Source organism: Misgurnus anguillicaudatus, chromosome 11 (genome assembly GCF_027580225.2).
Source record: "Misgurnus anguillicaudatus chromosome 11, ASM2758022v2, whole genome shotgun sequence".
Taxonomy (NCBI): domain Eukaryota; kingdom Metazoa; phylum Chordata; class Actinopteri; order Cypriniformes; family Cobitidae; genus Misgurnus; species Misgurnus anguillicaudatus.
Window position 1 is genome coordinate 338,057 of NC_073347.2, and position 26,010 is coordinate 364,066.

The window sequence follows — 26,010 nt, forward strand, 5'->3', positions numbered from 1 at the left end:
CAAAAACAACAAATTTAATGGTAGCATGGAGGCCTGAAACTTTTGCACAGTACTGTATGTGTGTAAAATTTACATTTGACACTTCATATTTAGATTTAGTTTTTATTGTACACTTTGAAATTAAACTACAAGCAAAACATTTTCTCTTTAAGTCTAATCAAATTCATTCTAGCTCTAACATTCCTCATTTAGGCATTGGGGGTTCAGTCTTTATCTCATCAGGTGTAAGTTACATCAATATTCACGACCATTGATGCTCCGTTGCATATTGCCTTTACACAAAAAACGTGTCTTACATAAGTTAAATCAATTTATTGTTTCATGTGAATAAATGGGTACAATGGTTTTTACATCTTTCTGTAGCAAATTCCCAACTCTACAATATCCAGTATTTTTTGTTGGTGAAAAAATGTTTAGTTAGTATGTGTTCATTGGCCTTATTTCAGCAACTTGATTTTTTTTATTTTACTAACCACGCATAAACATAATTTACTTAAAAATACAAACATGTACACACATATTACTTAAATATTATGTTAGCAGAGTTTTTGCTGAATACAGTGTTATGTGATATTAGCCATTAATATTTTTAAATCAACTGAAAAAAGACCAGATGTAAGAGCATGTCAAAATCTCTGCCAGTGTCCCAAAATGGTCGGACCCCAGGGGGTTAAGAAGGTTGTGGTCATGACAGTGTTGCCAGCTGCCCCTAGAGTAAATCAGCTTTTGTTTTTTTTGTCCACCAGTAGCTTGTCATATATGAGTAAAAAATTTAAAAATCAATAAATGGGTAAACTATTGCCCCGCCCTGTGTACTGTGTATCTCGTATCAATAATTTCACAGGCTGACAATAGGACAATCTCACTATGGGTCATATCACAGTAACGACATGGCAGCAGTGGCAACACTAACTAAAGCTATGCCTTCTTTAGTTTGAATGGCATTTTGTAAATATTCCTACATTGTGACCTATTCACGTGGGGGTGTGTCTATCACACTGTTTTAGGCAGGCCTGGATCAGCAATCTCTTTTTGATAGAATTAGTTGTTTGGTTTGGGGACTTTGAGCTTTGTAACTTTGCAGATCTTTTACATGCAGTAACAGCATGACAAGCTAAAGAGAAATGAAAACATGATATTGCATCGTATGACCATATGATTTTATAGGAACGTTTTAGTAGCTGTATGTACATATGAAACTTGCAACACCTATTCAGTGCGTCTCTTTATAACAGAGCCAGCTGGTGACAGACATATTAAAATATGTACTGTAGGCTGTCAATACTACATTGGGTACACTTAATTCCTAAAGGGACATGCAGTAGGGGTGAGTGGGGCACAAAATTATGCTTGGTTAATTGTAACACATATTTATACAGGGCCGAGCAATCTGTGCTTTTGGTGAAAAGAGTGTTTTGGAGGCATGAAAGTAAAATTCTTTATCTTATGTTTTTTCGATTTCTGAGTTGGGTGTGTACGTCACCAAATCCAACCTTATATTATTTTAATCTCTGTCTCGTTACCTAAAACATAACACCATTTTGAAAAATGTTAGCAACTCCTAGTAACTGATAGCTGGGATTGAATACATTTATACACAGCGGGGTTAGTTGTCACACAGTGTTACAATTACATTTACATTTTGTCATTTAGCAGACACTTTTGTCCAAAGCGACTTACAAGTGAGGTAAACAATAGAAGCAATCCTAGCAACACAAGAACAGCAATACATAAGCGAACTGGAAATAGTCTCATCAAGTCCAACACAATATACATACCCAAGGGTTTGTTAGTATTTTTTTTTTTTTTAGAAATGTAGAGATAAAGAGAAAGGTAAATGGAGAAAGATATAAATAGAAAGGTAAATAGAGAAAGAGACAAAGAGAAAGGTAAATAGAGAAAGAGATAAAGAGAAAGGTAAATAGACAAAGATAGTAAGTCCGTTATTAGAAAGTGATGTAATGGCGGAAGAGATGGATTTTTAGCCGAGTCTCAAAGACAGCTACAGTGTCAGCAGATCGTGTCACGACCGGCAGATCATTCCACAGTTGTGGAACAGCTCCTGAGAAGGTACGCGGTAGTGTTTTTTTCCCTTTTTGAGAAGGCACAACAAGCCGTCACTCAGTGGCAGAGCGCAGGGATCGAGAGGGTACATAAGGCTCTATAAGTAAGTGAAGGTAAGGGGGAGCTGACCCAGTGGTGGTTTTAAAAGCCAGGAGCAGAGCTTTAAATTTGATGCGAGCTGCTATACACCGTGTGCAGAATTATTAGAATTATTATAATAAGTTGTATTTTTGAGGATTACTTTTGTTATTGTACAACTGCAGTGCTCTTGCTCAATTCAAAATGTTAGCAAACCCTCAAACCTGAACATTTAAGTAGTAAAAGTGAAATTTTGGCTTTCTTAAGAGAATATTTCTATGTACATCATTATTAGGCAACTATTAGTGTGCAGAATTATTAGGCAACTAAATGAAAAACAAAGATTTTACCATATTTTTCACCCGTTAAAGCGAGAACAACAAACAAACTCTACATTCACAAACAAACATGTAATAAAAAAATAAAGAATATATAAACTCAGTGACCAATATAGCCACCCTTTTTTTCTATAACAGTCACAAGTCTTCAATTCACGGATTCAGTCAGTTTCTTGATCTGATCTGAACCAACATTCTGTGCAGACGCAACCACAGCCCCCCAGACACTGTTCAGAGAGGTGTACGGTTTACCTTCACTGTAAATGTCCTGCTTAAGAAGAGCTCAAAAGTTCTCAATAGGGTTTAAGTAAGGTGAAGAAGGGGGCCATGGCATTAGTTTTTCAACTCTGGCCAGTCATGCAGTGGAGTACTTTGATGCATGTGATGGAGCGTGCCAAGTGACCAAGTGAGATGGTAAAATCTTTGTTTTTCATTTAGTTGCCTAATAATTCTGCACACTAATAGTTGCCTAATAATGATGTACATAGAAATATTCTCTTAAGAAAGCCAAAATTTCACTTTTACTACTTAAATGTTCAGGTTTGAGGGTTTGTTAACATTTTGAATTGAGCAAGAGCACTGTAGTTGTACAATAACAAAAGTAATCCTCAAAAATACAACTTGCCTAATAATTCTGCACATGGTGTAGGAAGTCAGTGTAACTTGACAAAGAGAGGAGTGACGTGCGCCCTCTTTGGCTCAATGAAGACCACTCTTGCCGCTGCGTTCTGAATCATCTGTAGGGTTTTGGTCATGCAGGCTGGAAGCCCTGCCAGAAGCGCATTGCAGTAGTCCAGCCTGGACAGGACCAGAGCTTGGACTAGGACCTGCATAGCATGCTCATCTAGGAAATGTCTAATTTTCCTAATATTGTAGAGGATGAATCTACAATTAAGGTCCATATACTGATTACTGATTATTTGGTTATTTCATGTTAAATATATTATTTTGTTAAATAAAACGTCTTTTTTTCCTAATTGCCCGCCTGTGTTGCCTCTCGTTAATGTTGCAACTCTGAGCCGGTTGTAACACATGACTTAATTCATCTTCGCTGTGAAACCTCTGTGAGATCTACCAGACTATCACTCACTATCGTCTTGTTCTTTCGTCGTTGCGCATTTGGACTATCATCTTTCGCACTGAAAGCCACTAAACAGCGAAATGCCCTACCAGAAGATATTAAAGGGTGTCAAGCTCATGGTCTTTTTAAATTGAAGTTAAAATCTTTTTTAAAATTGAACCAATTATGTAACCATTGAGATTGTTGTAGTTAAATTGATTGACTGATCTATTTATTTATGTTTTTATGGCCCTGACAGTATTTGTGTATGTATTTATTTATTGTATGTGAACATAGGTATTGTCTGTCTGTTGTTATTTTAGCATTGACCTGCCTGGGGGACTATGGATGAAAATTAGCCTTTGGCTAAATCCAGTACAATACATGAAATGGAAATTTTATGTTAAAATTATAAATAAATATTTATAAATACATTTATAAATAAATAAAACAACAATGACAATGAAATCAAAACAATTTTAATACTATTAATAAAAATAATAACTGTTAATACAAATGTCAGGGGAAATAACTGACAATTATGATTTTTTGTCTTAATTGTGCAGCCCTTTCAAAAAAATCTATTAATATGAATATATTCTACAAAATGTTTAGTAAATCACAAAAATTACTTTAGCTGGGTTTTCATCGACTGGGTCACATATACAAATCTAAACACAATAAGATGTTTTTTTACCTGTGCGTAGGTCCACATGCTGTAGTTCATTTCTTACAAGTCCAAGGTTGTTAGGAACAGAGGTGGCGAAAGATAGAAAACTAGTTAAACTAACCCATTCAATCCCTCTGTATAAGACAAGAATAAAGAAAAAAAAGAAGAGAGACCAATTATATTCCAATTTGTAGGTACAAATTCCTACTTGATACTAAATGTATACAAATTATTTTCTATTTTGCATAGTAACAATTATATTCGATTTTAATTATATAGCCCTTTTCACAATTGTTCATTGTTCGAAATCACTTTTACATGGAAACAAAGAAAATACAGAAAATCAAGAAACAACAAAAGCATGGCAGTTCTTAAATCTAGTTTAGAATGGGGTACATGGAGTTATTCAAATGCATTTTTTTCTTATTTGAATAATATAATATGCAGTAGGGGAGAGCATGGGCGAAAGTAAAATTTTTCAGAAAAACTTAATTTTAGAATAGGGATGCACATATACTAGGCTTGCCGCGATAGTAGGTGAAACGGTGATAACCGGTGCTTTAGCCTCTCACCGGTTAGATCACTTGCCCACCGCGACACCGTCTTTCACCGTCGTTTTGATATTTTCGTGTAATTTAATCATTTAGTTTCGTTAGAGAAAGCAAACTGAATGTGTCTGGTGCCTGAATTCAGCGAAGCTGAACGCGCGTCACGTCACAGAGCAGCAGGTGTCAGATTTCATTTATTCCTGTCAGAGTTTGCGAGGCGAGCTGACTGACCAGACGAAGGCAAAAGCCGCGTGCTTACTCGTTTTTGTTATAATATACATATATGATGTTTAATATAAGCGAGATTGTTTTGTTGTTGTGTTTATCATCAAGAAAAATAAGAAACCCATCATTCAAGCAGCGCTTTATGGAGAAGTAGCCGGTTGCTCTGCTTGAGACTGGCTGGTTCTTTGAGAATTACCTGCGGGTCTGTGCCAAATTCCCGGTGTTTTCGAGCTTGTTAAGGCACCCAAAGTGCATGCCAAGTGCTTAAATATGCCTGAAAATGAAAGTAAAGTTTGACGTGTTGCCATGGGAGCAGCATTCGAGATATCAAAAATCCCTTAGCAATTTATCATCTACAATGCCTCAGCATCATGTTGACCTCTTTTGGTGTCAATCGCATAAATCCCCTAGGAGGAGTATTTAAAAGTTCATAACATGCGTTTTTGAAACAATCCAAAATGTCCGACTTCCTGTTGGGCGGAGCTAATAGGTTTGAGTGCGAAAGTTGTTCGGGTCGATGAGATCTATATGCGTACCAACTTTCGTACACGTGCGTACATGTTTGCCCGATCTGTGCACCAATGTTTTATTTTGCATTACAGGGGGCGCTACAGAGCTGCGTTTCATCCCAATATCATCGTTCGAGATATCAAAAATCCCTTCGCAATTTTGCAAGTCTAATGTCTCAGCATCATGTGCACCACGTTTGGTGTCAATCGTATGAATTCCCTAGGAGAAGTATTTAAAAGTTCATGACTGACACACTTCCTGGCGCCTGGTGGTGGCGCTATACCCAGGAGTCACAATAGGCACGACGATTCGATCAGAATCTTCAGACAAACAAACACCCCGCATGGCTTCCCAATAAGACATTTTTTGCCTTAGATATTAGACACTTCCTGTTTCTCTGATTTCGCTGTAAATTTGTCGCCTCGCCATGACAGAACCGTTCGAGATATCAAAAATCCCATCGCAAATTAGCAAGTGCAATGTCTCGGCATCATGTTCACCACGTTTGGTGTTAATCGCATGAAATCCATAGGAGGAATATTTAAAAGTTCATCACATGCATTTTTGAAACAATCCAAAATGGCTGGATTCCTATTGGGCGGAGCTAATAGGTTAGAGTGCGAAAGTTGTTCGGGTCGATGAGATCTATATACGTACCAACTTTCGTACATGTGCGTACATGTTTGGCCCATCTGTGCACCAATTTTATTTTGCATTACAGGGGGCGCTACAGAGCCCATGTGCCACGCCAGTATTCAAGCCTTTGCCTGGTCGCAATGACGGACGACTTTGACGCCTGTGCCAAATTTCAAGAGTTTTCGAGTATGTTTAGGCACCCAAAATGCCCAAAAGTGTTAGAAAAAATAAAAATAATAATAATATATAAAAAATATAGCTGCAAGCAGCGATGGCGGGCCCTCGCACGTTATTTTACCGCTATATAATGCCTCCGAGAAAACGATGCACAGTGGGCAAGTGCATCAAGTGGGTAAATATCAGGGGGCTATTTAATGTTGTTACTGACCCATTTGGGGACTGTAGGTAAAAGAAACCCCACATTTTAGACAAACGGGGGCGCTAGTGAGCCACTTAAGAGGCACGCCTATGTCTGACCTGTTTGTCTACACTTAACAGCCGACAACTCTAATGTGTGTGCCAAGTTTTAGGTTATTCTAAGCACGCCAAGAGCAATAAATATGCCTGAAATAAAAGTAAAATTTGACGCGTTGCCATGGGAACAACGTTCGAGATATTAATAATCCCTTCGCAATTTATCATCTACAATGTCTCGGCATTATGTTGACCAATTTTGGTGTCAATCGCATGAAAATCCTTGAAGGAGTATTTAAAAGAACATCGCATGGAACTGTCAAAAAAATCCAGCTTTGTGACTGACACACTTCCTGGCGCCTGGTGGTGGTGCTATACCCGAGACTCACAATAGGCACATCGATGCGATCAGAATCTTCAGACGAACAAAGAACCCGCGTGTCATCACAATAAGACATTCTTTGGCTTAGATATTACACGCTTCCTGTTTCTTTGATTTTGCTATGAATTTGTCGCTTCGCCATGGCAGAACCGTTCGAGATATCAAAAATCCCTTCGCAATTTATTATCTAAAAGGTCTCAGCATCATGTTGACCACTTTTGGTGTCAATCGCATGAAAATCCTAGGAGGAGTATTTAAAAGTTCACCACATGCAACTGTCAAGAAATCCACCTTTTGTGACTGCTACACTTCCTGGTGCCTGTTGGTGGCGCTATACCCGTTACTCACAATAGGCACATCGATGCGATCGAAATCCTTGTCCGAACATACACACTGCGTTTCATCCCAATAAGCTTCATCCCTCCTCTCCACTAATAAGCTGGTGTGTGGTGAGCGGTCTGGCGCAATATGGCTGCCGTCGCATCATCCAGGTGGATGCTGCACATTGGTGGTGGTTGAGGAGATTCCCCCGTTCATATGTAAAGCGCTTTGAGTACTGAGAAAAGCGCTATATAAATGTAAGGTATTATTATTATTATTATTAAGACATTTTTTGCTTTAGATATTACACACTTCCTGTTTCTCTGAATTCGCCATAAATTTGTCGCCTCGCCATGGCAACACCGTTCGAGATATCAAAAATCCCTTCGCAATTTAGCAAGTCCAATGTCTCAGCATCATGTTCACCACGTTTGGTGTCAATCGTATGATTTCCATAGGAGAGGTATTTAGAAGTTCATGACTGACACACTTCCTGGCGCCTGGTGGTGGCGCTATACCCGAGAGTCACAAAAGGCACATCGATGCGATCGGAACCTTAAGACAAACAAACACCCCGCATGGCATCCCAATAAGACATTTTTTGCCTTAGATATTAGACACTTCCTGTTTCTCTGATTTCAACATAAATTTGTCGCCTCGTTTGAGATATCAAAAATCCCTTCGCAATTTAGCATCTCCAATGTCTAGGCATCATGTTCACCGCGTTTGGTGTCAATCGCATAAATCCCCTAGGAGGAGTATTTAAAAGTTCATCATGTGCGTTTTTGAAACAATCCAAAATAGCTGACTTCCTGTTGGGCGGAGCTTAAATGTTAGAGGGCGAAAGTTGTTCGGGTCGATGAGATCTATATGCGTACTAACTCTCGTACATGTGCGTACATGTTTGCACGATCAGTGCATCAATGTTTTTTTTTGCATTACAGGGGGCGCTACAGAGCCCCCGTGCCACGCCCGTGTTCCAGCCTTTGCTTGTTCGCAATGACGGACGACTCTGACGTCTGTGCCAAATTTCAAGAGTTTTCGAGTATGTTAAGGCACCCAAAATGCCCAAAAGTGTTAAAAAAAATAAAATAATTAATAAATAATTAATAATAAAAAATAATAAATTCGAGCAAAACCAATAGGGCTTCGCACCTTTCGGTGCAGGCCATTCTGGCTTGCTCCTCGGTGCTCGGGCCCTAATAATAATCCGAGCAAAAACAATAGGGCTTCGCACCTTTCGGTGCAGGCCATTCTGGCCTGCTCCTCGGTGCTCGTGCCCTAATAAATCAGAGCAAAAACAATAGGGCTTCGCACCTTTCGGTGCAGGCCATTCTGGCCAGCTCCTCGGTGCTAGGGCCCTAATAATAAAAATAAATAAATAAATCTGAGCAAAAACAATAGGGCTTCGCAACTTTCGGTGCAGGCCATTCTGGTTTGCTCCTCTTTGCTCGGGCCCTAATAATAATACATCTGAGCAAAAACAATAGGGCTTCGCACCTTTTTTTTAATGTGCTTGACCGGACCTTTTGTGTACATCCCGGGTGCAGAATTGATGCGCCTAAATAATTCTGTAAGCTACGTTTATGGGCTTCCTGTGCGCAGAATTGATGCACTTATCCTCACATGGTAATCGTCGCAACACAATGGAAAGTTCGTAACTGTTAAAACTAGGGGTGGGACTCGATAAAAAAATCTAATTAATTAGAGACTTTGTAATTAATTCATCGAAATTAATCACATTTTAATTGCATATAAATATTTGACCTGAGAACATTGAGAAGTTATTTTTTTCACATGGATTTTTAGTATACCACGTCCACACTAGCTACTATGTTTTGCATTGAGGTGATACTTGAGGCTGCGGTGCTGCAAATTCCTTGTTGCATAGCTTACACACAAACATGCTCTTATCAACACTTCCATCCGTTCGTTTTTTTATAACAAAATTTCCCATCCACGGGGCCAACCAAAGCGGTCTCATCAGCTTCTTTGTTCATGTTCACTGTGGTTTGTTGTTGTCTGAAGTCATGAACGCTAGCTGGTGCTCCAGCATAATCAACAAAAATGCCTAAAAAATGTCTAACACGTTATTTATTGTGTAATTAAATAATCTTAATTAACGCGTTAAAGTCCTGGGCCTAGTTAAAACACAAAGAGAATAGATGCATCACGTGCTCAGCATAAAGTGAATTGCATCTATCCAACGGCTTACTGAGACTTTATCAAATCAGATCTTTAAAATAGCCTGCCATTATCGTGTGTGTGCGTGGGTAAATGACGCGTTTCAACCGTTCGCTTCATCAGTGTATTAACCCAGCTGCGAGTTTCCCTGAACTTAAAATATCTTTAAATGTGCATTTGGTCCTACACATGAAGCTATCGAGTGTATTAAGACGACTTTGAATATAGTGCATAAAGAGGTTTATGGTGTTTTATAATACTTTGTCCTTTTAATAGCTTGTCAGTAACAAACACGGGTAATGCACAGTATTGGAATTAGACCAGTCTTGTCAGTTTGATATCCGATCCAGCAAAAAGCACAGATCGTCCCCAATAACGATCCAAAATATCGGATCAATGCATCCCTATTTTGGAGATAGACTATGTTTTAGACAGAGACATATTTTTGCTGTGGTAAATAACTCACAAGTGTGGTCTATCAATAACAGGTGGAATTTTAAACAAATGTAAAACAACTTCAGTATAATCTCACTTTGAACATAAGTAACGCATTGTTACTTTCGACCCCTCAGCTGGGACGAAAGTAACACACAGCTGGGTCAAAAGTAATAATAATAATAATAATAATAATAATAATAATAATAATAACTTTATTTTCTATAGCGCCTTAAAGCAGCATCTCAAATCGCTTCACATAAAATAAGAATTAAAAAGAGCACATAACATTACAGGTATTAAAACTAAACATACAAAGGTAAAAGCCAATAAACAAGAAACAAAGTAATCACATAAAAGCTACCCTAAAAAAGTAACACAACAGAACAAGATATATTTTTGTGTTACACTTGTTTTTAGTAAATATACATACTATAAACTTGTTAATATGTAACTACAAACATATTTTAAAATAATGAAATTATTTTATACAACCCCAAATCAGAAAAAGTTGGGACACTGTAGAAATTCTGAGTAAAAAAAGGAATGGAATAATTAACTAATCTCATAAACTTATATTTTATTTACAACAGAATATAAATAACATATCAAATGTAGAAAGTGAGACATTTTGAAATGTCATGCCAAATATTGGCTCATTTTGGATTTCATGAGAGCTACATATTCCAAATAAAGTTGGGACAGGTAGCAATAAGAGGCCAGAAAATTTAAATGTACATATAAGGAACAGCTTAAAGGTGGAAAAGAGGATGTTTGTTTAATACATTTTTGCAATATTACCTGAAACTGTCTTTACTAAATGATAAAAGACTATTTATTAGGCGCACTGAAAGTAATAAAATTAATATATGTCATCTGTGCATAAGGTAGGGCCTTATAAACATCAGCCAATCGTTGATGCAATCATCGCAATCGTCATTGGCCCTCTGGCTTGTCAATCACTGCCATTACGTTTCTTGCGAGAGACGTGCGCGCTCCAGTAACGTTACACGAGTGACGCATGCGCATAGCGCATGAAACTCCGTCTTAAGTTTCGGTTTGTTTTCATTTTCGCTCCTGCTTTCCTCCTCGAATCTGCACCATGGAAGAGAAGAAACCCGAAGGAGGACGCAAAAGAAAGAGTTTTTAAGTCGCTGAGAAGAGGAGAAAATTGTCAGAAGAATGTTATCTAACCAGAGTCGTTATTGGAGAAACATTTCAACACTGGAGAGCAATGAAGGAACAGAGAGGTGTCAGACGCGGAGGTCGCAAAAATTCTCTTCGACAGGTAACAGTGATTATTCTTTCTTTGTGGAATAATTATTGTTGTACTGTTATTCAGGTATATCGACGTTGTTCTTGTACTGTAGTTGTAAGGCAGTGACCAGTCTGCTACACGCTAGTTGAAATGGGAGTAGCGTCGACTGATCTAACTTTACGTCTTATGTGTTTATTATCATATCTTTTCACATAATGAATCCACTGACGCGACACAGCATATGCCAGTGGTAAACAAACACTCGTGTTCAAATACTCGTGCACGAGTTATGGAAGGCGTTTCCTAGATATGAGCTGTGAAGGAGGGAGGCTGTTCTTGCGCATGCGCTTATTTTAAAAACTCAGTAACGGTCTTTGGATTTTCAGTCGGCAGAAACATCCTCTTTTGCGCCTTTAAGGACTAATTTGTAACTTATTAGGTCAATTGGCAACATGATTGGGTATAAAAAAGCCTGTCAGAGTGGCAGTGTCTCTAAGAAGTCAAGATGGGCAGAGAATCACCAATTCCCCCAATGCTGCGGCAAAAAAATTGTTTTCTGAGTTTCTCAGAGAAAAATTGCAAAGAGTTTGAAGTTATCATCATCTACAGTGCATAATTTCAACCAAAGATCAGAGAATCCTGCACAATCTTTGTGCGTAAGGGTCAAGGCTGGAAAACCATACTGGATGCACGTGATCTTCGGGCCCTTAGATGGCACTGCATCACATACAGGAATGCTACTGTAATGGAAATAATAACATGGGCTCTGGAATACTTCCAGAAAACATTGTCGGTGAACACAATCCACCGTGCCATTTGCTGTTGCCGGCTAAAACTCTATAGGTCAAACAAGAAGCCATATCTAAACATGACCCAGAAGCGCAGGCGTTTTCTCCGGGCCAGGGCTCATTTAAAATGGACTTTGGCAAAGTGGAAAACTGTGGGAAATGGGAAGCCATTTCATCCGAACTAAAGAGGACAAGGACATCCCAAGTTGTTGTTAGCGCTCATTTCAGAAACCTGTATCTCTGATGGTTTGGGGTTGCATGAGTGCGTGTGGCATGGGCAGCTTACACTTCTGGAAAGGCACCATCAATCCTGAAAGGTTTATCCAAGTTTTAGAGCAACATATGCTCCGATTCAGGCGTCGTCTCTTTCAGGGAAGACCTTGCATTTTCCAACATGACAATGCCAGACCACGTACTGCATCAATTATAACGTCAACACTGCGTAGTAGAAGGATCTGAGTACTGACCCTTACGAAACAAAAATATATTGCAGTATATTGGAAAATATCATGTAATATATTAGGCAACATATTCCCATATATGGGATTTAATATTTATATTTTCCAATATATTGAAATAATATGTATTGTAATATGAAACATACATGTATATATGATACAAAATATATTGCAATCAAGAACAAAAAGGGCACTATATTTTTTACATGTAATAGTTTGTCTTTATATGCTTTGATATATTGCAATATAGGCATAGACCATACATGTATATATGATACAAAATATATTGCAATCAAGAACAAAAAGGGCACTATATTTTTTACATGTAATAGTTTGTCTTTATATGCTTTGATATATTGCAATATATGTATAGACCATACATGTATATATGAGACAAAATATATTGCATTCAAGAACAAAAAGGGCACTATATTTTTTACATGTAATAGTTTGTCTTTATATGCTTTGATATATTGCAATATATGCATAAACCATACATGTATATATGATACAAAATATATTGCTTTCAAGAACAAAAAGGGCACTATATTTTTTACATGTAATAGTTTGTCTTTATATGCTTTGATATATTGCAATATAGGCATAGACCATACATGTATATATGATACAAAATATATTGCAATCAAGAACAAAGAGGGCACTATATTTTTACATGTAATAGTTTGTCTTTATATGCTTTGATATATTGCAATATATGTATAGACCATACATGTATATATGAGACAAAATATATTGCGCATTCAAGAACAAAAAGGGCACTATATTTTTTACATGTAATAGTTTGTCTTTATATGCTTTGATATATTGCAATATATGCATAAACCATACATGTATATATGATACAAAATATATTGCTTTCAAGAAAAGGGCACTATATTTTTTACATGTAATAGATTGTCTTTATATGCTTTGATATATTGCAATATGCACACACACACATATACATATATATATAAATATAAAATGCTCGAGTAGGAAGCTGAGTTTCAGGCGGAAGAGAGGACAGGATGTGTAACAGACACCAGCAACAAGGATGCTGATAGATAGGTCCTGACCTATGATCCTGACCCACACTCCTAATCAGTAGGTGGCGGTAATGCCACTAAAAGTTGTTTGCCAACTGCCAGTAAAACTCAAGAAGAAGAAGAAGAAGAAGGCTGATGTCAGCAGGCTACAAGGAAACTTCAAGTTTTAAAAGGTATTTAGTTTTCAGAGCTGGTGCTTTTCAGTTTTTATTGCATCTCTGAGAGATTTTTGTGAACAAGAGGGGCAGCAGGAGGAGGGAGAGAGTAATCCTTGTTGTTCTGTTCCACAGATGCTGTTTTAAAACAGTTTCCTATAAGGCCAAGGAAGCTGATGTCAGAAAATCTATCAACAGTAGAATCTGCAAGCTAAATGCATTAAGACACCAGGTGAAGAGCAAAAGCATGGGTATGTAAGTGGTTTACATCAGTGAAGAACAAAGGTGGACTCCTAACCAGGATAATGGACTGTTCTTTTGGCAATTTTTTTTTTTTTTTGGCTTTTTCACGGTTCCCAAAACTTCTTGAAAGTTTGTTTATTATTTATTTGTTCATTATTGTCTGTGCATTTTGTTTATTGATATTGTCTTTATTGATATTGTCTTTATATTGTTTAATGGCACTGCTGAAATTTTGAAATGGACATTGGTAATTTAAGTTGCTTTAATTTATATTTTGTATATTTTTTGTTTAATGGCACTCTTTTAAAATGTAATTTATGTAAATGCAATGCAACACATTTATATGTAATGTAAAGCCAATCACATTTCCTTTGACTGACCATTTGCAAAACCTCTTGTGGTTTTAATAGGCCTATAGAGCTCTGTACCTCAAATTGGGTTTAGTATCTGTGCCTGATTAAAAGAAAATAAAGGTGGCTTTTGATAGATTACCCATCAGTCTGTGTTAATATGTGGTGTAAATGTTTGTATATTGCAGGTTGCATATTTAAGTATTTATATATTTTAGATGTTTCATGTACATATACTGTATATATCCCAAATATATTCATACATTGTATGTGCATGTTCTCATATATGTACACATATTGTGCATACATTTACAATAAATATGTACATATATTTCCATCTAATTTTAAATATATGTAAAATGTATTCCACAACATATCGAACACATATCTACATATATATTTCCATATAGTTGTACATATATTTGAAATATATTCTACCATATAGTAAACATACATGTGACACTATATCTGTACATATATTGTTAATACATGTTCCCATATATGCACATATATTTTACATATTTTCCATCTAATTTTACATATATGTAAAATGTATTCCACAATATATCGAACACATATCTACATATATATTTCCATATAGTTGTACATATATTTGAAATATACTCTACCATATAGTAAACATACATGTGACACTATATCTGTACATATATATTTAATACATATTCCCATATATGCACATATATTTCCCATCTTATTTTACATATATTTAAAATGTATTCCACAATATATCGAACACATATCTACATATATTTCATGTATATTTCCATATAATTTTACATATATTTGAAATATATTCTACCATATAGTAAACATATATGTGAAACTATATCTGTACATATATTGTTAATACATTTTCGCATATAAATCGAAATACAATATTGCAGATATTTATAAATATAATATTGCATATATTTTTAAATATATAAACACATATATTATATCCATGTACAATATATTGAAAGTGGCAATAATTTGTATATTTTGCAATATACTGCAATATGTTACACATATATAGAATATATGTACCATCAATATATTATTCCATGTATTGCCAATATATAATATATTGGAAAATGGAAAGTAAAATAATATATTGCAATGTATTACTATATATTTCAAGTAATATATTGGTAAATATATTTTCCCTTCGTAAGGGGAAATGGCCAGACTGCAGTCCAGATCTGTCACCCACAGAAAACATTTGGCGCATCATAAAGAGGAAGATGCGACAAAAAAGACCTAAGACGGTTAAGCAACTAGAAGCCTGTTTTAGACAAGAATGGGACAACATTCCTATTCCTAAACATTGGTCCTCCTCTGGCATGACATTTCAAAATGTCTCACTTTCTACATTTGATATGTTATTTATATTCTATTGTAAATAAAATATAAGTTTATGAGATTTGTAAATTATTCCATTCATTTTTTACTCACAATTTCTACAGTGTCCCAACTTTTTCTGATTTGGGGTTGTACATTTTTAACACAATGCAACAGTGTTAAAAATGCAAACAGTGCAAGTGTTACTTTCGCCCCGACAGGATTAAACCCGATTTACTTTTATTCTGAAAAACTTCAGGATTGTGTTAGAGTACTATATAATCTGTAGATTGATCAGCACAGTAACACATGAAACCAGAAACACAACGCATTATTAGAAAAAAATGACTGCTTTAGGAATTTACTTATCATGGCTGAAAACAGCTTTCTGGACCTTCATGCCAAAACGGTGACGAAATAACGCAATATTTGTTAGCTCTGTAAAAGGTTGCATGCTAAAGATGCTGTCATACTTTGAAATGCAAAACTACTATCTACTATTGTGTCAAACTTTAAACTTTTCACAATCAGTTCTCGATGGACGAATTCAAGTCCAGCCCTACCTTTTTTTCATTTCAGAAGCTGTTTTACTTGGATTAATGTCACCACAGTGAAAATTAGACAATCACTACTTTCGTTTCATGGGGACGTTAATGACAACTTAAATAAAACATTGTGAAATATTTGCATAAAATGCCTTAACAAATAAAGTTGTTACTGACACGGTCTGGGATTATTAAAGGTAATCCACTTTTAATGTTGGGATCTGATGGAAAGATATGCAAAGACTGTTGTTTTTCTCCACAATCTGGAACTGCACAGTGTCTTGGTGTCTTAATTTCGGCATATATTTCTCTCGATTTGTCTCTCTCCATGTTAACACTATGTGCGTGACCCAGTGGGTGGGGCTACAAAATAGTCTTAGATATTCTTCTGTGGAGGCAGTGTTTAACATATCAATTATAGGTACATTCCAGGACCTTCCATTCATTTAACCTTTGTTAAAGGAATATTCCACTTTCATAAATCAAAAATCCTGATAATTCACTGACCCCTATGTCATCCAAGATGTTTATGTCTTTCATTGATCATTCAAGAAGAAACAAAGTTTTCTGATGAAAATATTGAAGCTGCGTTGAAACTGCAATTTTAAACTCCATTGAAACTGTAAACTGTTGAGTTCCATTAAAGTCTATTTACTTGAGAAAAATCCTGGAATGTTTTCCAGAAAACTTAATTTCTTCTCTACTGAATAAAGAAAGACATAAACGTCTTGGATGATATAGGGGTAAGAGAATTATTCCTTTAATATTTGTTGCAAATACAGTTTTATAATACAAATTCTTGTGTTCATTATTTCCTCATTGCTTTACTGTGTGTTACTAACTGTGTATATGACTACAAAATACAAAGGTTTCTTACCTGACCTCACAGGAATGAACACTCAGCTCTTTGTGCAGTAGACCACTGGTCAAGTTGTACACCAGCACAGACCCATTGCTTGTACCTAATGGGCAAAACACAAATGGATTAGTCGTCTAGGAATTGTGCTCAGAACGGATAGGAAGTACTCAGGTACGTAAAACAAAAGAAGTAAGTTTAAAGGTACCCTGACTATGAAGAATTGTATGATTTAATACTTTATCTTTGCCTTCAACTACTAAAATGAATTGTTAGAAACACTTTTCATTACTTAAAAAAGTAATACTCATTGTAGCCTACAGATGTGGCCCTTAAAAATGTGCGTCTCTGAGAGCAGAATGCCGCGAGGACTTCCGAAATTCTGCGAGATCCCGCAGAAGGGGGGTTCGGTGGGGGATGCAGGAAATACAAAAACCTGTAGATGGCAGTCGTGTTTCATGTAGGCCATACTGACGACAATTTGTGTGCTTGACTTCATGTTGAGCGTATACTGTATGATATTGAAGTAACATGACACGGATTTTCTGTGTTTAGGAGATACTCTTTGATGCCATACAAATGCAGGCTTTTTTGGCAAACCTTTCGTTGGCGAAGTTTTCTTTGCCAGTTACATAAACAGTGACATATTCTTCATAAAATTTCGACTCAAACGCGCATCATTTGTCTTATTTTTTCCGTGTACTTACAGTAGAAGAGACGTGATATATGATAACTGTCTTATAACAAAATATCTCGCGAAGACCTTTGAAGAGACCGAGCGCATTTACGCAATATCATTAACTAATTTATCTAATTTTACATTTAGTTCATTTTTGCATCTGAACGTTTAATAGCTTTAACATGGTTGTGTTGCGCTTTTCTGCATTACTGAACAGTAGGAATATAAGTAGAAATATAAGAAAATATAAGTTAAGTGTGTTGTGTGTATTTCCTAATTATAAGCCTTTGGGAAATTGCACCAAATCTAAACGTGCATAAAAACATGAACATGTCATTTAAATAAGCGAAAAATCTTTTTTATGAGCTCAAAATTTTGAATATAATGTGCTATTGCAAAAAATTGCCCATCTCTAATGCGAATATTCATCTTTAAAGTTGAAGAAACCAAAAAGTAATGTACTGATAAGCATTCGTCAAACATAAATAAATAAATATATATATTGGGGATGTGCCCGAAGCAGAATACGTTATTCGCAAGGGCACGGATAATGGCTTTAAAACGAATAACGAATTCATCCGAATAACAGAAAAAATATTCGGCCAGACATCATAACGTGTTTACTGGAACAGCTAAATTATAAAGCCCTTAAAGCACGTATAATATGTGTGTGAAGTGAATGAGTGTAATCTATAAAATTACATGAATGAATGACATTTTCTGCGCGTCCCTTATTTAGAAACTCGAGATGTTTTGGAATTAGTTTTAAAACGCTCCTAATATCAAGCTTCTTTTAATCCAACTGTAAAAAATTACCATTTTAGTTTATTTTATTTTATTTAATTACACAAGACCAGAAACCCTTGATAAAATGCTGCACTCTGATAATAAAATATTCGTTAATAACTCCGTGTCTCTATGACTTCGGTCCTCTTTTAATTACTTCAAGTTAAAGCCAGCTTCATTGTCAAGGTGAATATAAAATTAACAAGTAAATAGATAAAAATTTGAAAATGTAACATTTTAAAAGCAAAATTTATACTGAAGATTATTATGACATGAATTGCAATTAACATAAAAAGTTAGATAAATTGTAATTGTAAATAACAACTGAAACATTTATATTACATCTTTCTAATTACCTTATTGTTTAAAATCATTTTGCTTGTTTTGAACTAAGTCAAAACTGACTTTAAATAATAGAGCTGTTATTTGAAATTATAAACGAATATCTGATTATTTATTAATTTAGATGAAGATTAATGAGAAAGTTTTTTTAAACAATTAGTTCTGTTCGCGCAAACGCTGTAGGCTATGGACATATTTAATAATGAGCTTAACAAGTTTGTTGTAATGCTTAATATGCTTTCGTAAATTCTTTCCAAAACAGATGTTTTTTTACTATTCTGTCAGTGCCAGCCCAGTCTCCTGAAAATGCGTATAAATAGCACGAAGTGTAAAACTCGTGCAATACATACGCCAAATTCCACTTTGGCGTGCATATGATACGCAAGTCCTTCCCATTCACTTAAACGGGGCATCTTTTTTTGTCGTTTTATTTATTGGTTTCTCAATTTTTTTGCTATTTTTTTACCATTTTCGCTTGGGTTTAGGGTTAGAACAACTTTTTGTTATTTAAAAATGACATCCTAACCCAAACCCCAACTCTAACCCCAACTCCAAGCGACCATGGCTTAAATATGGACAAAAACATAGAGAAACCTGTATATTAAATAACCTTATTAAGCAAATCTGAAATCTAACCCTAAACCCAAGCGAAAATGGTTTAAAAAACAGAAAAAAATTGAGAAACCAATAAATAAAACGACAAAAAAAGATGCCCCGTTTAAGTGAATGGGAAGGACTTGCGTATCATATGCACGCCAAAGTGGAATTTGGCGTATGTATTGCATGAGTTTTACACTTCGTGCTATTTATACGCAACCTCAGGAGACTGGGTAGGTCAGTGCAGGTACTTGCGTGTCTGTGCGTTGCGTTTCGGATCTGTCAGTCAGCGCGAGTCTTGTTGATCTTAATAACTTTTTAACATAAATCAGTCCCGAACTTTATCTCTGTTAATAACTATTTAAACATCAAGCAAGTCCTGCATTTTATTTTCAAATTCCTGCATGTTTTTAAACCGAAACCAAGATGTCAGACATGACACGCATCTTAGTATTAATCATTTCACTCTCAGAAAACGTATTAGATGTTTAATTAATAGAGTACTTGAAAACATCCCACTCATTTAGACAGAATGGGTCATATATGTAATGTGCTGAAAGACACAATAAACGCTTAAAGCGCTCTCAAATTCAACGCACATAGGCACAAGCTGTATGAGGCTTTGAAAATGAGAAGTTTGTTTTCCATGGCTATTATTAATGAGAATCAAGTTATTTGTCTTTTTGATTAAAAAAAATGTAATATTATTTTTAATAAATATTTACAGTTATTTAAGTTATAATTATAATAAAAGCAAAAATTCATTTAAAATTGTAAAACAAATTTAATGCTAACTTTACTTACAAATTCATAAAATATTTTTTACAGTGAATAAATAAAACGACATGAAGGAAGTTAATTCCAAAATGGAATTATTGCACATGGTTAAGCTGCTAGTTTTAGCAGCTACCAGTGACAATTAAAAACCACCCACCCCCAGGTCTGCCAATTCTTTGCCAACCCCCAATGCTATTTAAACAAAGGAACTGCAAGAGAATCAAAAGAAAACCGGTTTTTCAAGTATTCACCAGCGTGTGGCGTTTTATTTTCCACCCTTGCAGTTCCTTTGTTTAAATGCAAATCTAGGCCTACTACATGCGCTGTAAGTTATTTTAAATGAATGTTTATAACTTATAAAATTAAGTGGATATCGGGTAACGTAATTTGATATATGTTGATATAACCTGGGCTCTCAAGTCCCACGCATTCGCCATGAGACACGCGCATTTCTGTGAGTTCCCGGTCACACGCCAAACCGTGTAAGCTATTTCTCACGCTGAGAAGTAAAATAGAACTTTTCCTAATAAAGGATGTGCTGGTATACACAGAGCATTCCTGTCGAGTTTAGCAGTACGGTTCTTAGGTGTGGTCAACTTTACGCAGCGCCGCAAGAGCCGACAAGCAGATGACATCAGAATACCGCGAGAAATAAGGCAGAGGAGGTTGGTTTCAATCGCTCTCGCGGTACTCTGATGTCATCCACTCATGTTTGAGTCTGTATCAGATAAAAATACAGATTTTGAGGAACAAGTTATTGTTTGGAGATTGTCAATGGACGTTTCTTAGTGGTAAGTTTGTTTTTTCAGTATGGACCAAAACGCCAAATGCATAAAATAAAAATGAAGTAATATTGTAATGTCTTGGCATGATATGTTTTCTAAAATGTTTTAAAAATGAACAAATCAGTTGTGCGAAACTACACAGATATATATATTTTTAATGAAACATATTCAGTGGTTTCAGTGCCTCATGGTGGGGTTGAACCGCTGGTTCAGCATCTGGTTCACTTTGCCCCACAGCCACCATTTTGGGAAAACTGCCTAGTTTAGTAATTCAGGCTAATCTTTAGCTAAATCATTCACATTGTTTTATACATTAGCCTATCACCAATATTTATGGTATAAATAATTAGACCTGAAAAAATCTACTTAGACATAACGACCTGGTATGTATACATTTTACTTTGATAGGATTTTTTGTAAAAAAAAAAATCATTTTAATCATAACTCTTTAATTTTTCCTTCTCTTTAACATAGCCAAACAGAAATTATGGTTGCTACCTGTATTTGTGGTCACACGGCTACAAATCTGGTTGCCTAGATAAAGGGGGTGGGTTAACTTACCCACTGGCTTATTTTGACCCACTCTCCCCTACTTGGTTTGAGAAACGGCCATTGTTTACAGAAGCCGGAGCGCGAGCTACAAACTACAGAGCGAGTGCGCGGGTGCACAATGGTGAAAGAGCAACACACGATGTAAATAACTAAACCAGTGTTCGCAGTACAGACACTTTATATTTTAGCGTACTGCGTACCTTCACTTTCTTTTGCGTGCCACCACTTCTCATGTTGCTGGTACTCTGCTGTAAAGAGTCAAAGGCCGTTTCTATGTGGCGTTGCGCAGACAGTTCGGCACCGAAGACATCAAAGTACCGCGAGAGCAAGTCGAAATGTTACAAATGGCCCGACTTTACCTTTGCTCTCGCAGTACTCTGATGTCATAAGCCGACCAGTCAGCGCCGCACCATTTAAAGTCGAACACACAAAGCGTCAAGGTCTGGGCCCGGTTTCCCAAAAGCATCGTAAGGCTAAGTAGATCGTAAAACGATTGTACGAATCATCTTAGAATTACGGACCGTTTCGCAAAAGCTTCATAACTTAGCACTTGAAAATCATCGTAGATCTACGAGTGATCCGGAGAAGTCGTTAATAGAGTTACAAGGTCACCTGCAGGACAACCAACAAATTGCAATCCAGCAATGACGATAATGTAATGTTTTAAATGTATATTTATTTATTTATTGGGTTCTTCATTGTTTATTTGTTTAAATTACTTTAATATAATATATTTAAAATTAAAATGAGAAATCAAATTTAAATGACTAAACATAAATTAATAAAGAAGTAAAACATATTTGGTAAATTTTGGTAAAAGTTTGTACTAGCAAATTGATGAATGGTTACTACCAATTTGCTTCTATAATTAATCTAGAGTAAAAATAATTGTTTTGAAGTGAAATGGCATCTGATTAAGGAAACCAAATAATATGTACGGTACAATGCAATAATCCCTAATAATAAAAAACATAGATAATAAAAACAAATAATAATAATAATCTAAACTATTTCATAAAATGCAGAATGCATTTCGCAGTGGGAGAAGTCCTAACTAAATACGGAAAAGAATATTTCATTAGGCACAAATTTTTAAAACATTTAAATAATTTTAAACCAATAATTGTTTAATGACTAAACTTAACTAATATTTACTCATTAAACAATAATGGAAAATATTATAAAAAAACATTAGTGCACATCGGCTGAAGATCATTAGCCTAAACAAGCTTCTGCTACAAATTCGAGTCATTCTATAGGTGACATTTCAGCACTTGACAAACGGATAGCGACTCGTAAGTAGCACTTAAAACTCAGCTGCGAGCGATCGTTTAACGTGCATCTTTGGGAAACGTACGTACATGAACAACGAATGTTCGTTAAGTAGCTCGTAGAAACCGCTCTTAAGTGCTAAGTTCAATCGTTATCGGGAAACCCAGCTCTGGAGGAAAAGCATATGCCCGGAACCCACGCACGCAGATACCCTCAGAAAACGGCAGATTCATTAACCCTCACCCACGTGTGCATGTTTGTAAGTAATAGAAGCCAGCGTGATGTTTGCTTTGACAGTTTTTAATAAAAATATTTAAAAAAATCAATTGATATTTGACGTCTATTAACAATAATATATTTATATACTATATATACTTATATGACTTGCACATTGTGTGTTGCTTTAGTTTACTATAAAGTGCTCATTTGGTTTGGTGTATTTTGAGTGTGGCAGTCATTCTATTAGCCCCAATCAATCACAAATCATCGCTTCTCCTATTTCTTAGTAGGTGAACTGAATCTAATCTGCTGTCATCTGCAGTTATATTTACAGAGACCAGTATTCATTAGATTTTAAAAACTTTTTTTGCCACTTTTAAAACTGTAAAACTAAATAAAAAATATCATATGATATGCCGAATGAGCATATAAACATATGTTTTCTTGTTCGCTCCACGGGTTTAAACGCCGTTTTTTTCCTAAAGAATAATGTTAAAACTTTATTGGTGGTGGTTGAGAATAATTTATATGGCAGAATAATTTATATTGCATTTTAGCGCAATATAAATGTATCATGTTATTCTTAATATAAGAGAATACTCATATATTTTGACAACACTTTTAACTTTAAAACATACATATAAAGATGCTTAGTACGCTTTGCTTCTGACAACAAGTTTCTGTAATAAATCAGTAAATCAATCATAAAATGTTTTGACAGTGCCGAATAAAATTCTTGTCAATTCAAACAAAGCTGAAAGGTGTATAAAACCGCTTGAATTAACAATATCTGAACTGTGCTTTTTGCATACCTCTACTTTTCTCATGTCTTTCTTTATACCACATTTATCTCTTTAAAATATTGCTACTTTTAGAAATAATTTGTTTGCATTTTTGTGTATACTGCACACTTTATTTACATCATCTATACCCATAATAACATTTTCTATGTTTTTCTTTCAATAAAGATAAACACATTTATTATTGTCTTAACTTAAAACTTTGTTTTTTTAATTTATAAATTAGATTATATATAAATAAGTTTTAAAAACGAATGTCTGAGATAAGATATCTGGAAGGAGACGCGGCGTGTTTGTCTATATAGCCACATGTTATTAAAAGTATTATTTTACTCACACATTTCACAAAGTATACAAATTGTAGGTGTAAATATTCATAAACTCAACACTTCGGAGGTGTTTTCCGTCCGTAAAAGCTGTTCGCTATTTTATTAGATGTAGCATACGCTTATAATATAATATAAATTTTAAATTAAAATGTCTGTTCTATTTCTAATCATTTATTTTGGTTTGACCAAATAAAAATACGTAAGTGACATTAGGAGATTTTATTAAGTTAATTAATACACTTTTTATATAAATAAGTTTTGAAAAGTGTTGAATACGAATGTCTGAGATAAGGTATCTGGAAGGAGACTCGGCGTGTTTGTTTATAAAGCCACATGTTATTAAATTGATTATTTTACACACACATTTCACAAAGTACATATTGTAAGTGTATATATTCATAAACTCAACACTTCGGGGGTGTTTTTTGTATGTAAAAGGCGTAGTTTCTCTGTTCGATAATTTATTAGATGCAGTATAGTTTCCATATAAAGTCAATTTTAAATAAAAAATTCTGTTCTATGTCTGGTCATTTCTTTTGGTTTGACCAACTAAAAAATACATAAGTGACATTAAGAGATTTTATAAAGTTATTTTAATCCATTATTTTAATGATATTTACAAAGCCACTGTATATTTTTACAGATATGAATTACGGCTGAAAGGATTTTTAAAAATCACAACACATATGCGTAAAAAAGGTATTATTAAAGGTATTATAAATATAAATATGTAAAACTAAAGATATCATATGCCAACTGTACAGTATGTAAGCATAGGCTTATGTTTTCTTGTTCGCTCTGCGTGGGTTTAAACACTGTTTTTCTAACGAATAATTTTTAAACTTTATTGGTGGTGGTTGAGAAGAATTCCTCTTTCTATATGTAAAGCATTTTAGCGCAATATACATGTGTCATATTATTGTTCTTAATATATAAGAATATTAATATATTTTTACAACACTTTTAACTGTAAAACATGTATTTTTTTATACCACATTAATCTCTTTAAAATATTGATACTTTTAGAAAAACGGACATAATTATAAATATTATAAACAAACAATGAAACGAAGTCAAAATTCGACAACACAAATAATTAAGATATTCATTGTAAATAGAGTTAAGTGTATTAGGCTCACACTAAATTCTCCGTTGCACTAAGTATAAATGCATTGTACATACAGTCATCGTTGTATGCACTGTTATGCTGGCAAAAAGGGGTTAACGTCACTTTGCTGTTTTAATAGCAATGTTAAATATACGGCAATGCCCTTATTAACTTCTGGAAACAACCGCAATGACAACGCATATAAAAAAAATTTAAGAGTTTTTTATGCGCCACCTGGTGGATTTTCTGTGAAGCGAAAAACATTAGGGGAAAAGGCAAAGTAGCCCCCCCGAAAACACTTGCAGAATTCTGCGTGACTCCGCGAGACGATTTGGCGAATGCCGCGGGAGAAAACGCGCATTTTTAAAGGCCACATCTGTATGGAGGCTGCCATTATGTTTCCCGTTATGAAATTGATGACGTGTAATGGTTGCTGTAAAATATTACAACAGTTTGCTATAGTAAATACTATGGTATCATCTAAAGTCTTTCATGTGAATTTTTTTATTTTCCACTCACACATTCTTACCTCTCAGATCACTTTTATTTTGATCTTCTTTCATTAGTGGGTGTTCTGTATTATTCTTAATTTATGTTACTCTTTGTGAAAAGGGCTAAACAGAAGACCTGATTCTGTATTTTTAATGAAATGCTGACCAAATACCACCACCTGCTGTCTGTGTGCATTTATAATATAATAAATCTTCTGTTTCACATCATTTTATAATCTACTGATTGAAGACTTGTTTATCACATTTACCTTGCTGTAATGTATAGTTATGAAAAACACTTTAAATGTAAGTTTATTTAAGTTTATTAAAACTTTGACATTTGTACTGTTTTCATTTTCACATTCATA

The 26,010-nt window shown here is 35.1% G+C and overlaps 1 protein-coding gene across 3 annotated transcripts in view; it reads right to left on the bottom strand.

Annotated features, from left to right (window-relative positions):
- wdr11 (WD repeat domain 11) overlaps positions 1-26,010 on the bottom strand; it is a 344,263-nt gene that overhangs the window by 235,648 nt on the left and 82,605 nt on the right. For all 3 annotated transcript variants that reach the window (XR_012371953.1, XM_073872785.1, XM_073872784.1), the window contains exons 11-12: positions 16,927-17,011; positions 4,238-4,344 (exon numbers count right to left, since the gene is read on the bottom strand). Coding sequence is in view for 2 of the 3 variants with exons in the window: in XM_073872785.1 (XP_073728886.1) it covers positions 4,238-4,344; positions 16,927-17,011 (192 nt within the window). In the remaining variant the exon portion in view is untranslated. The remainder of the gene's footprint in view (positions 1-4,237; positions 4,345-16,926; positions 17,012-26,010) is intronic.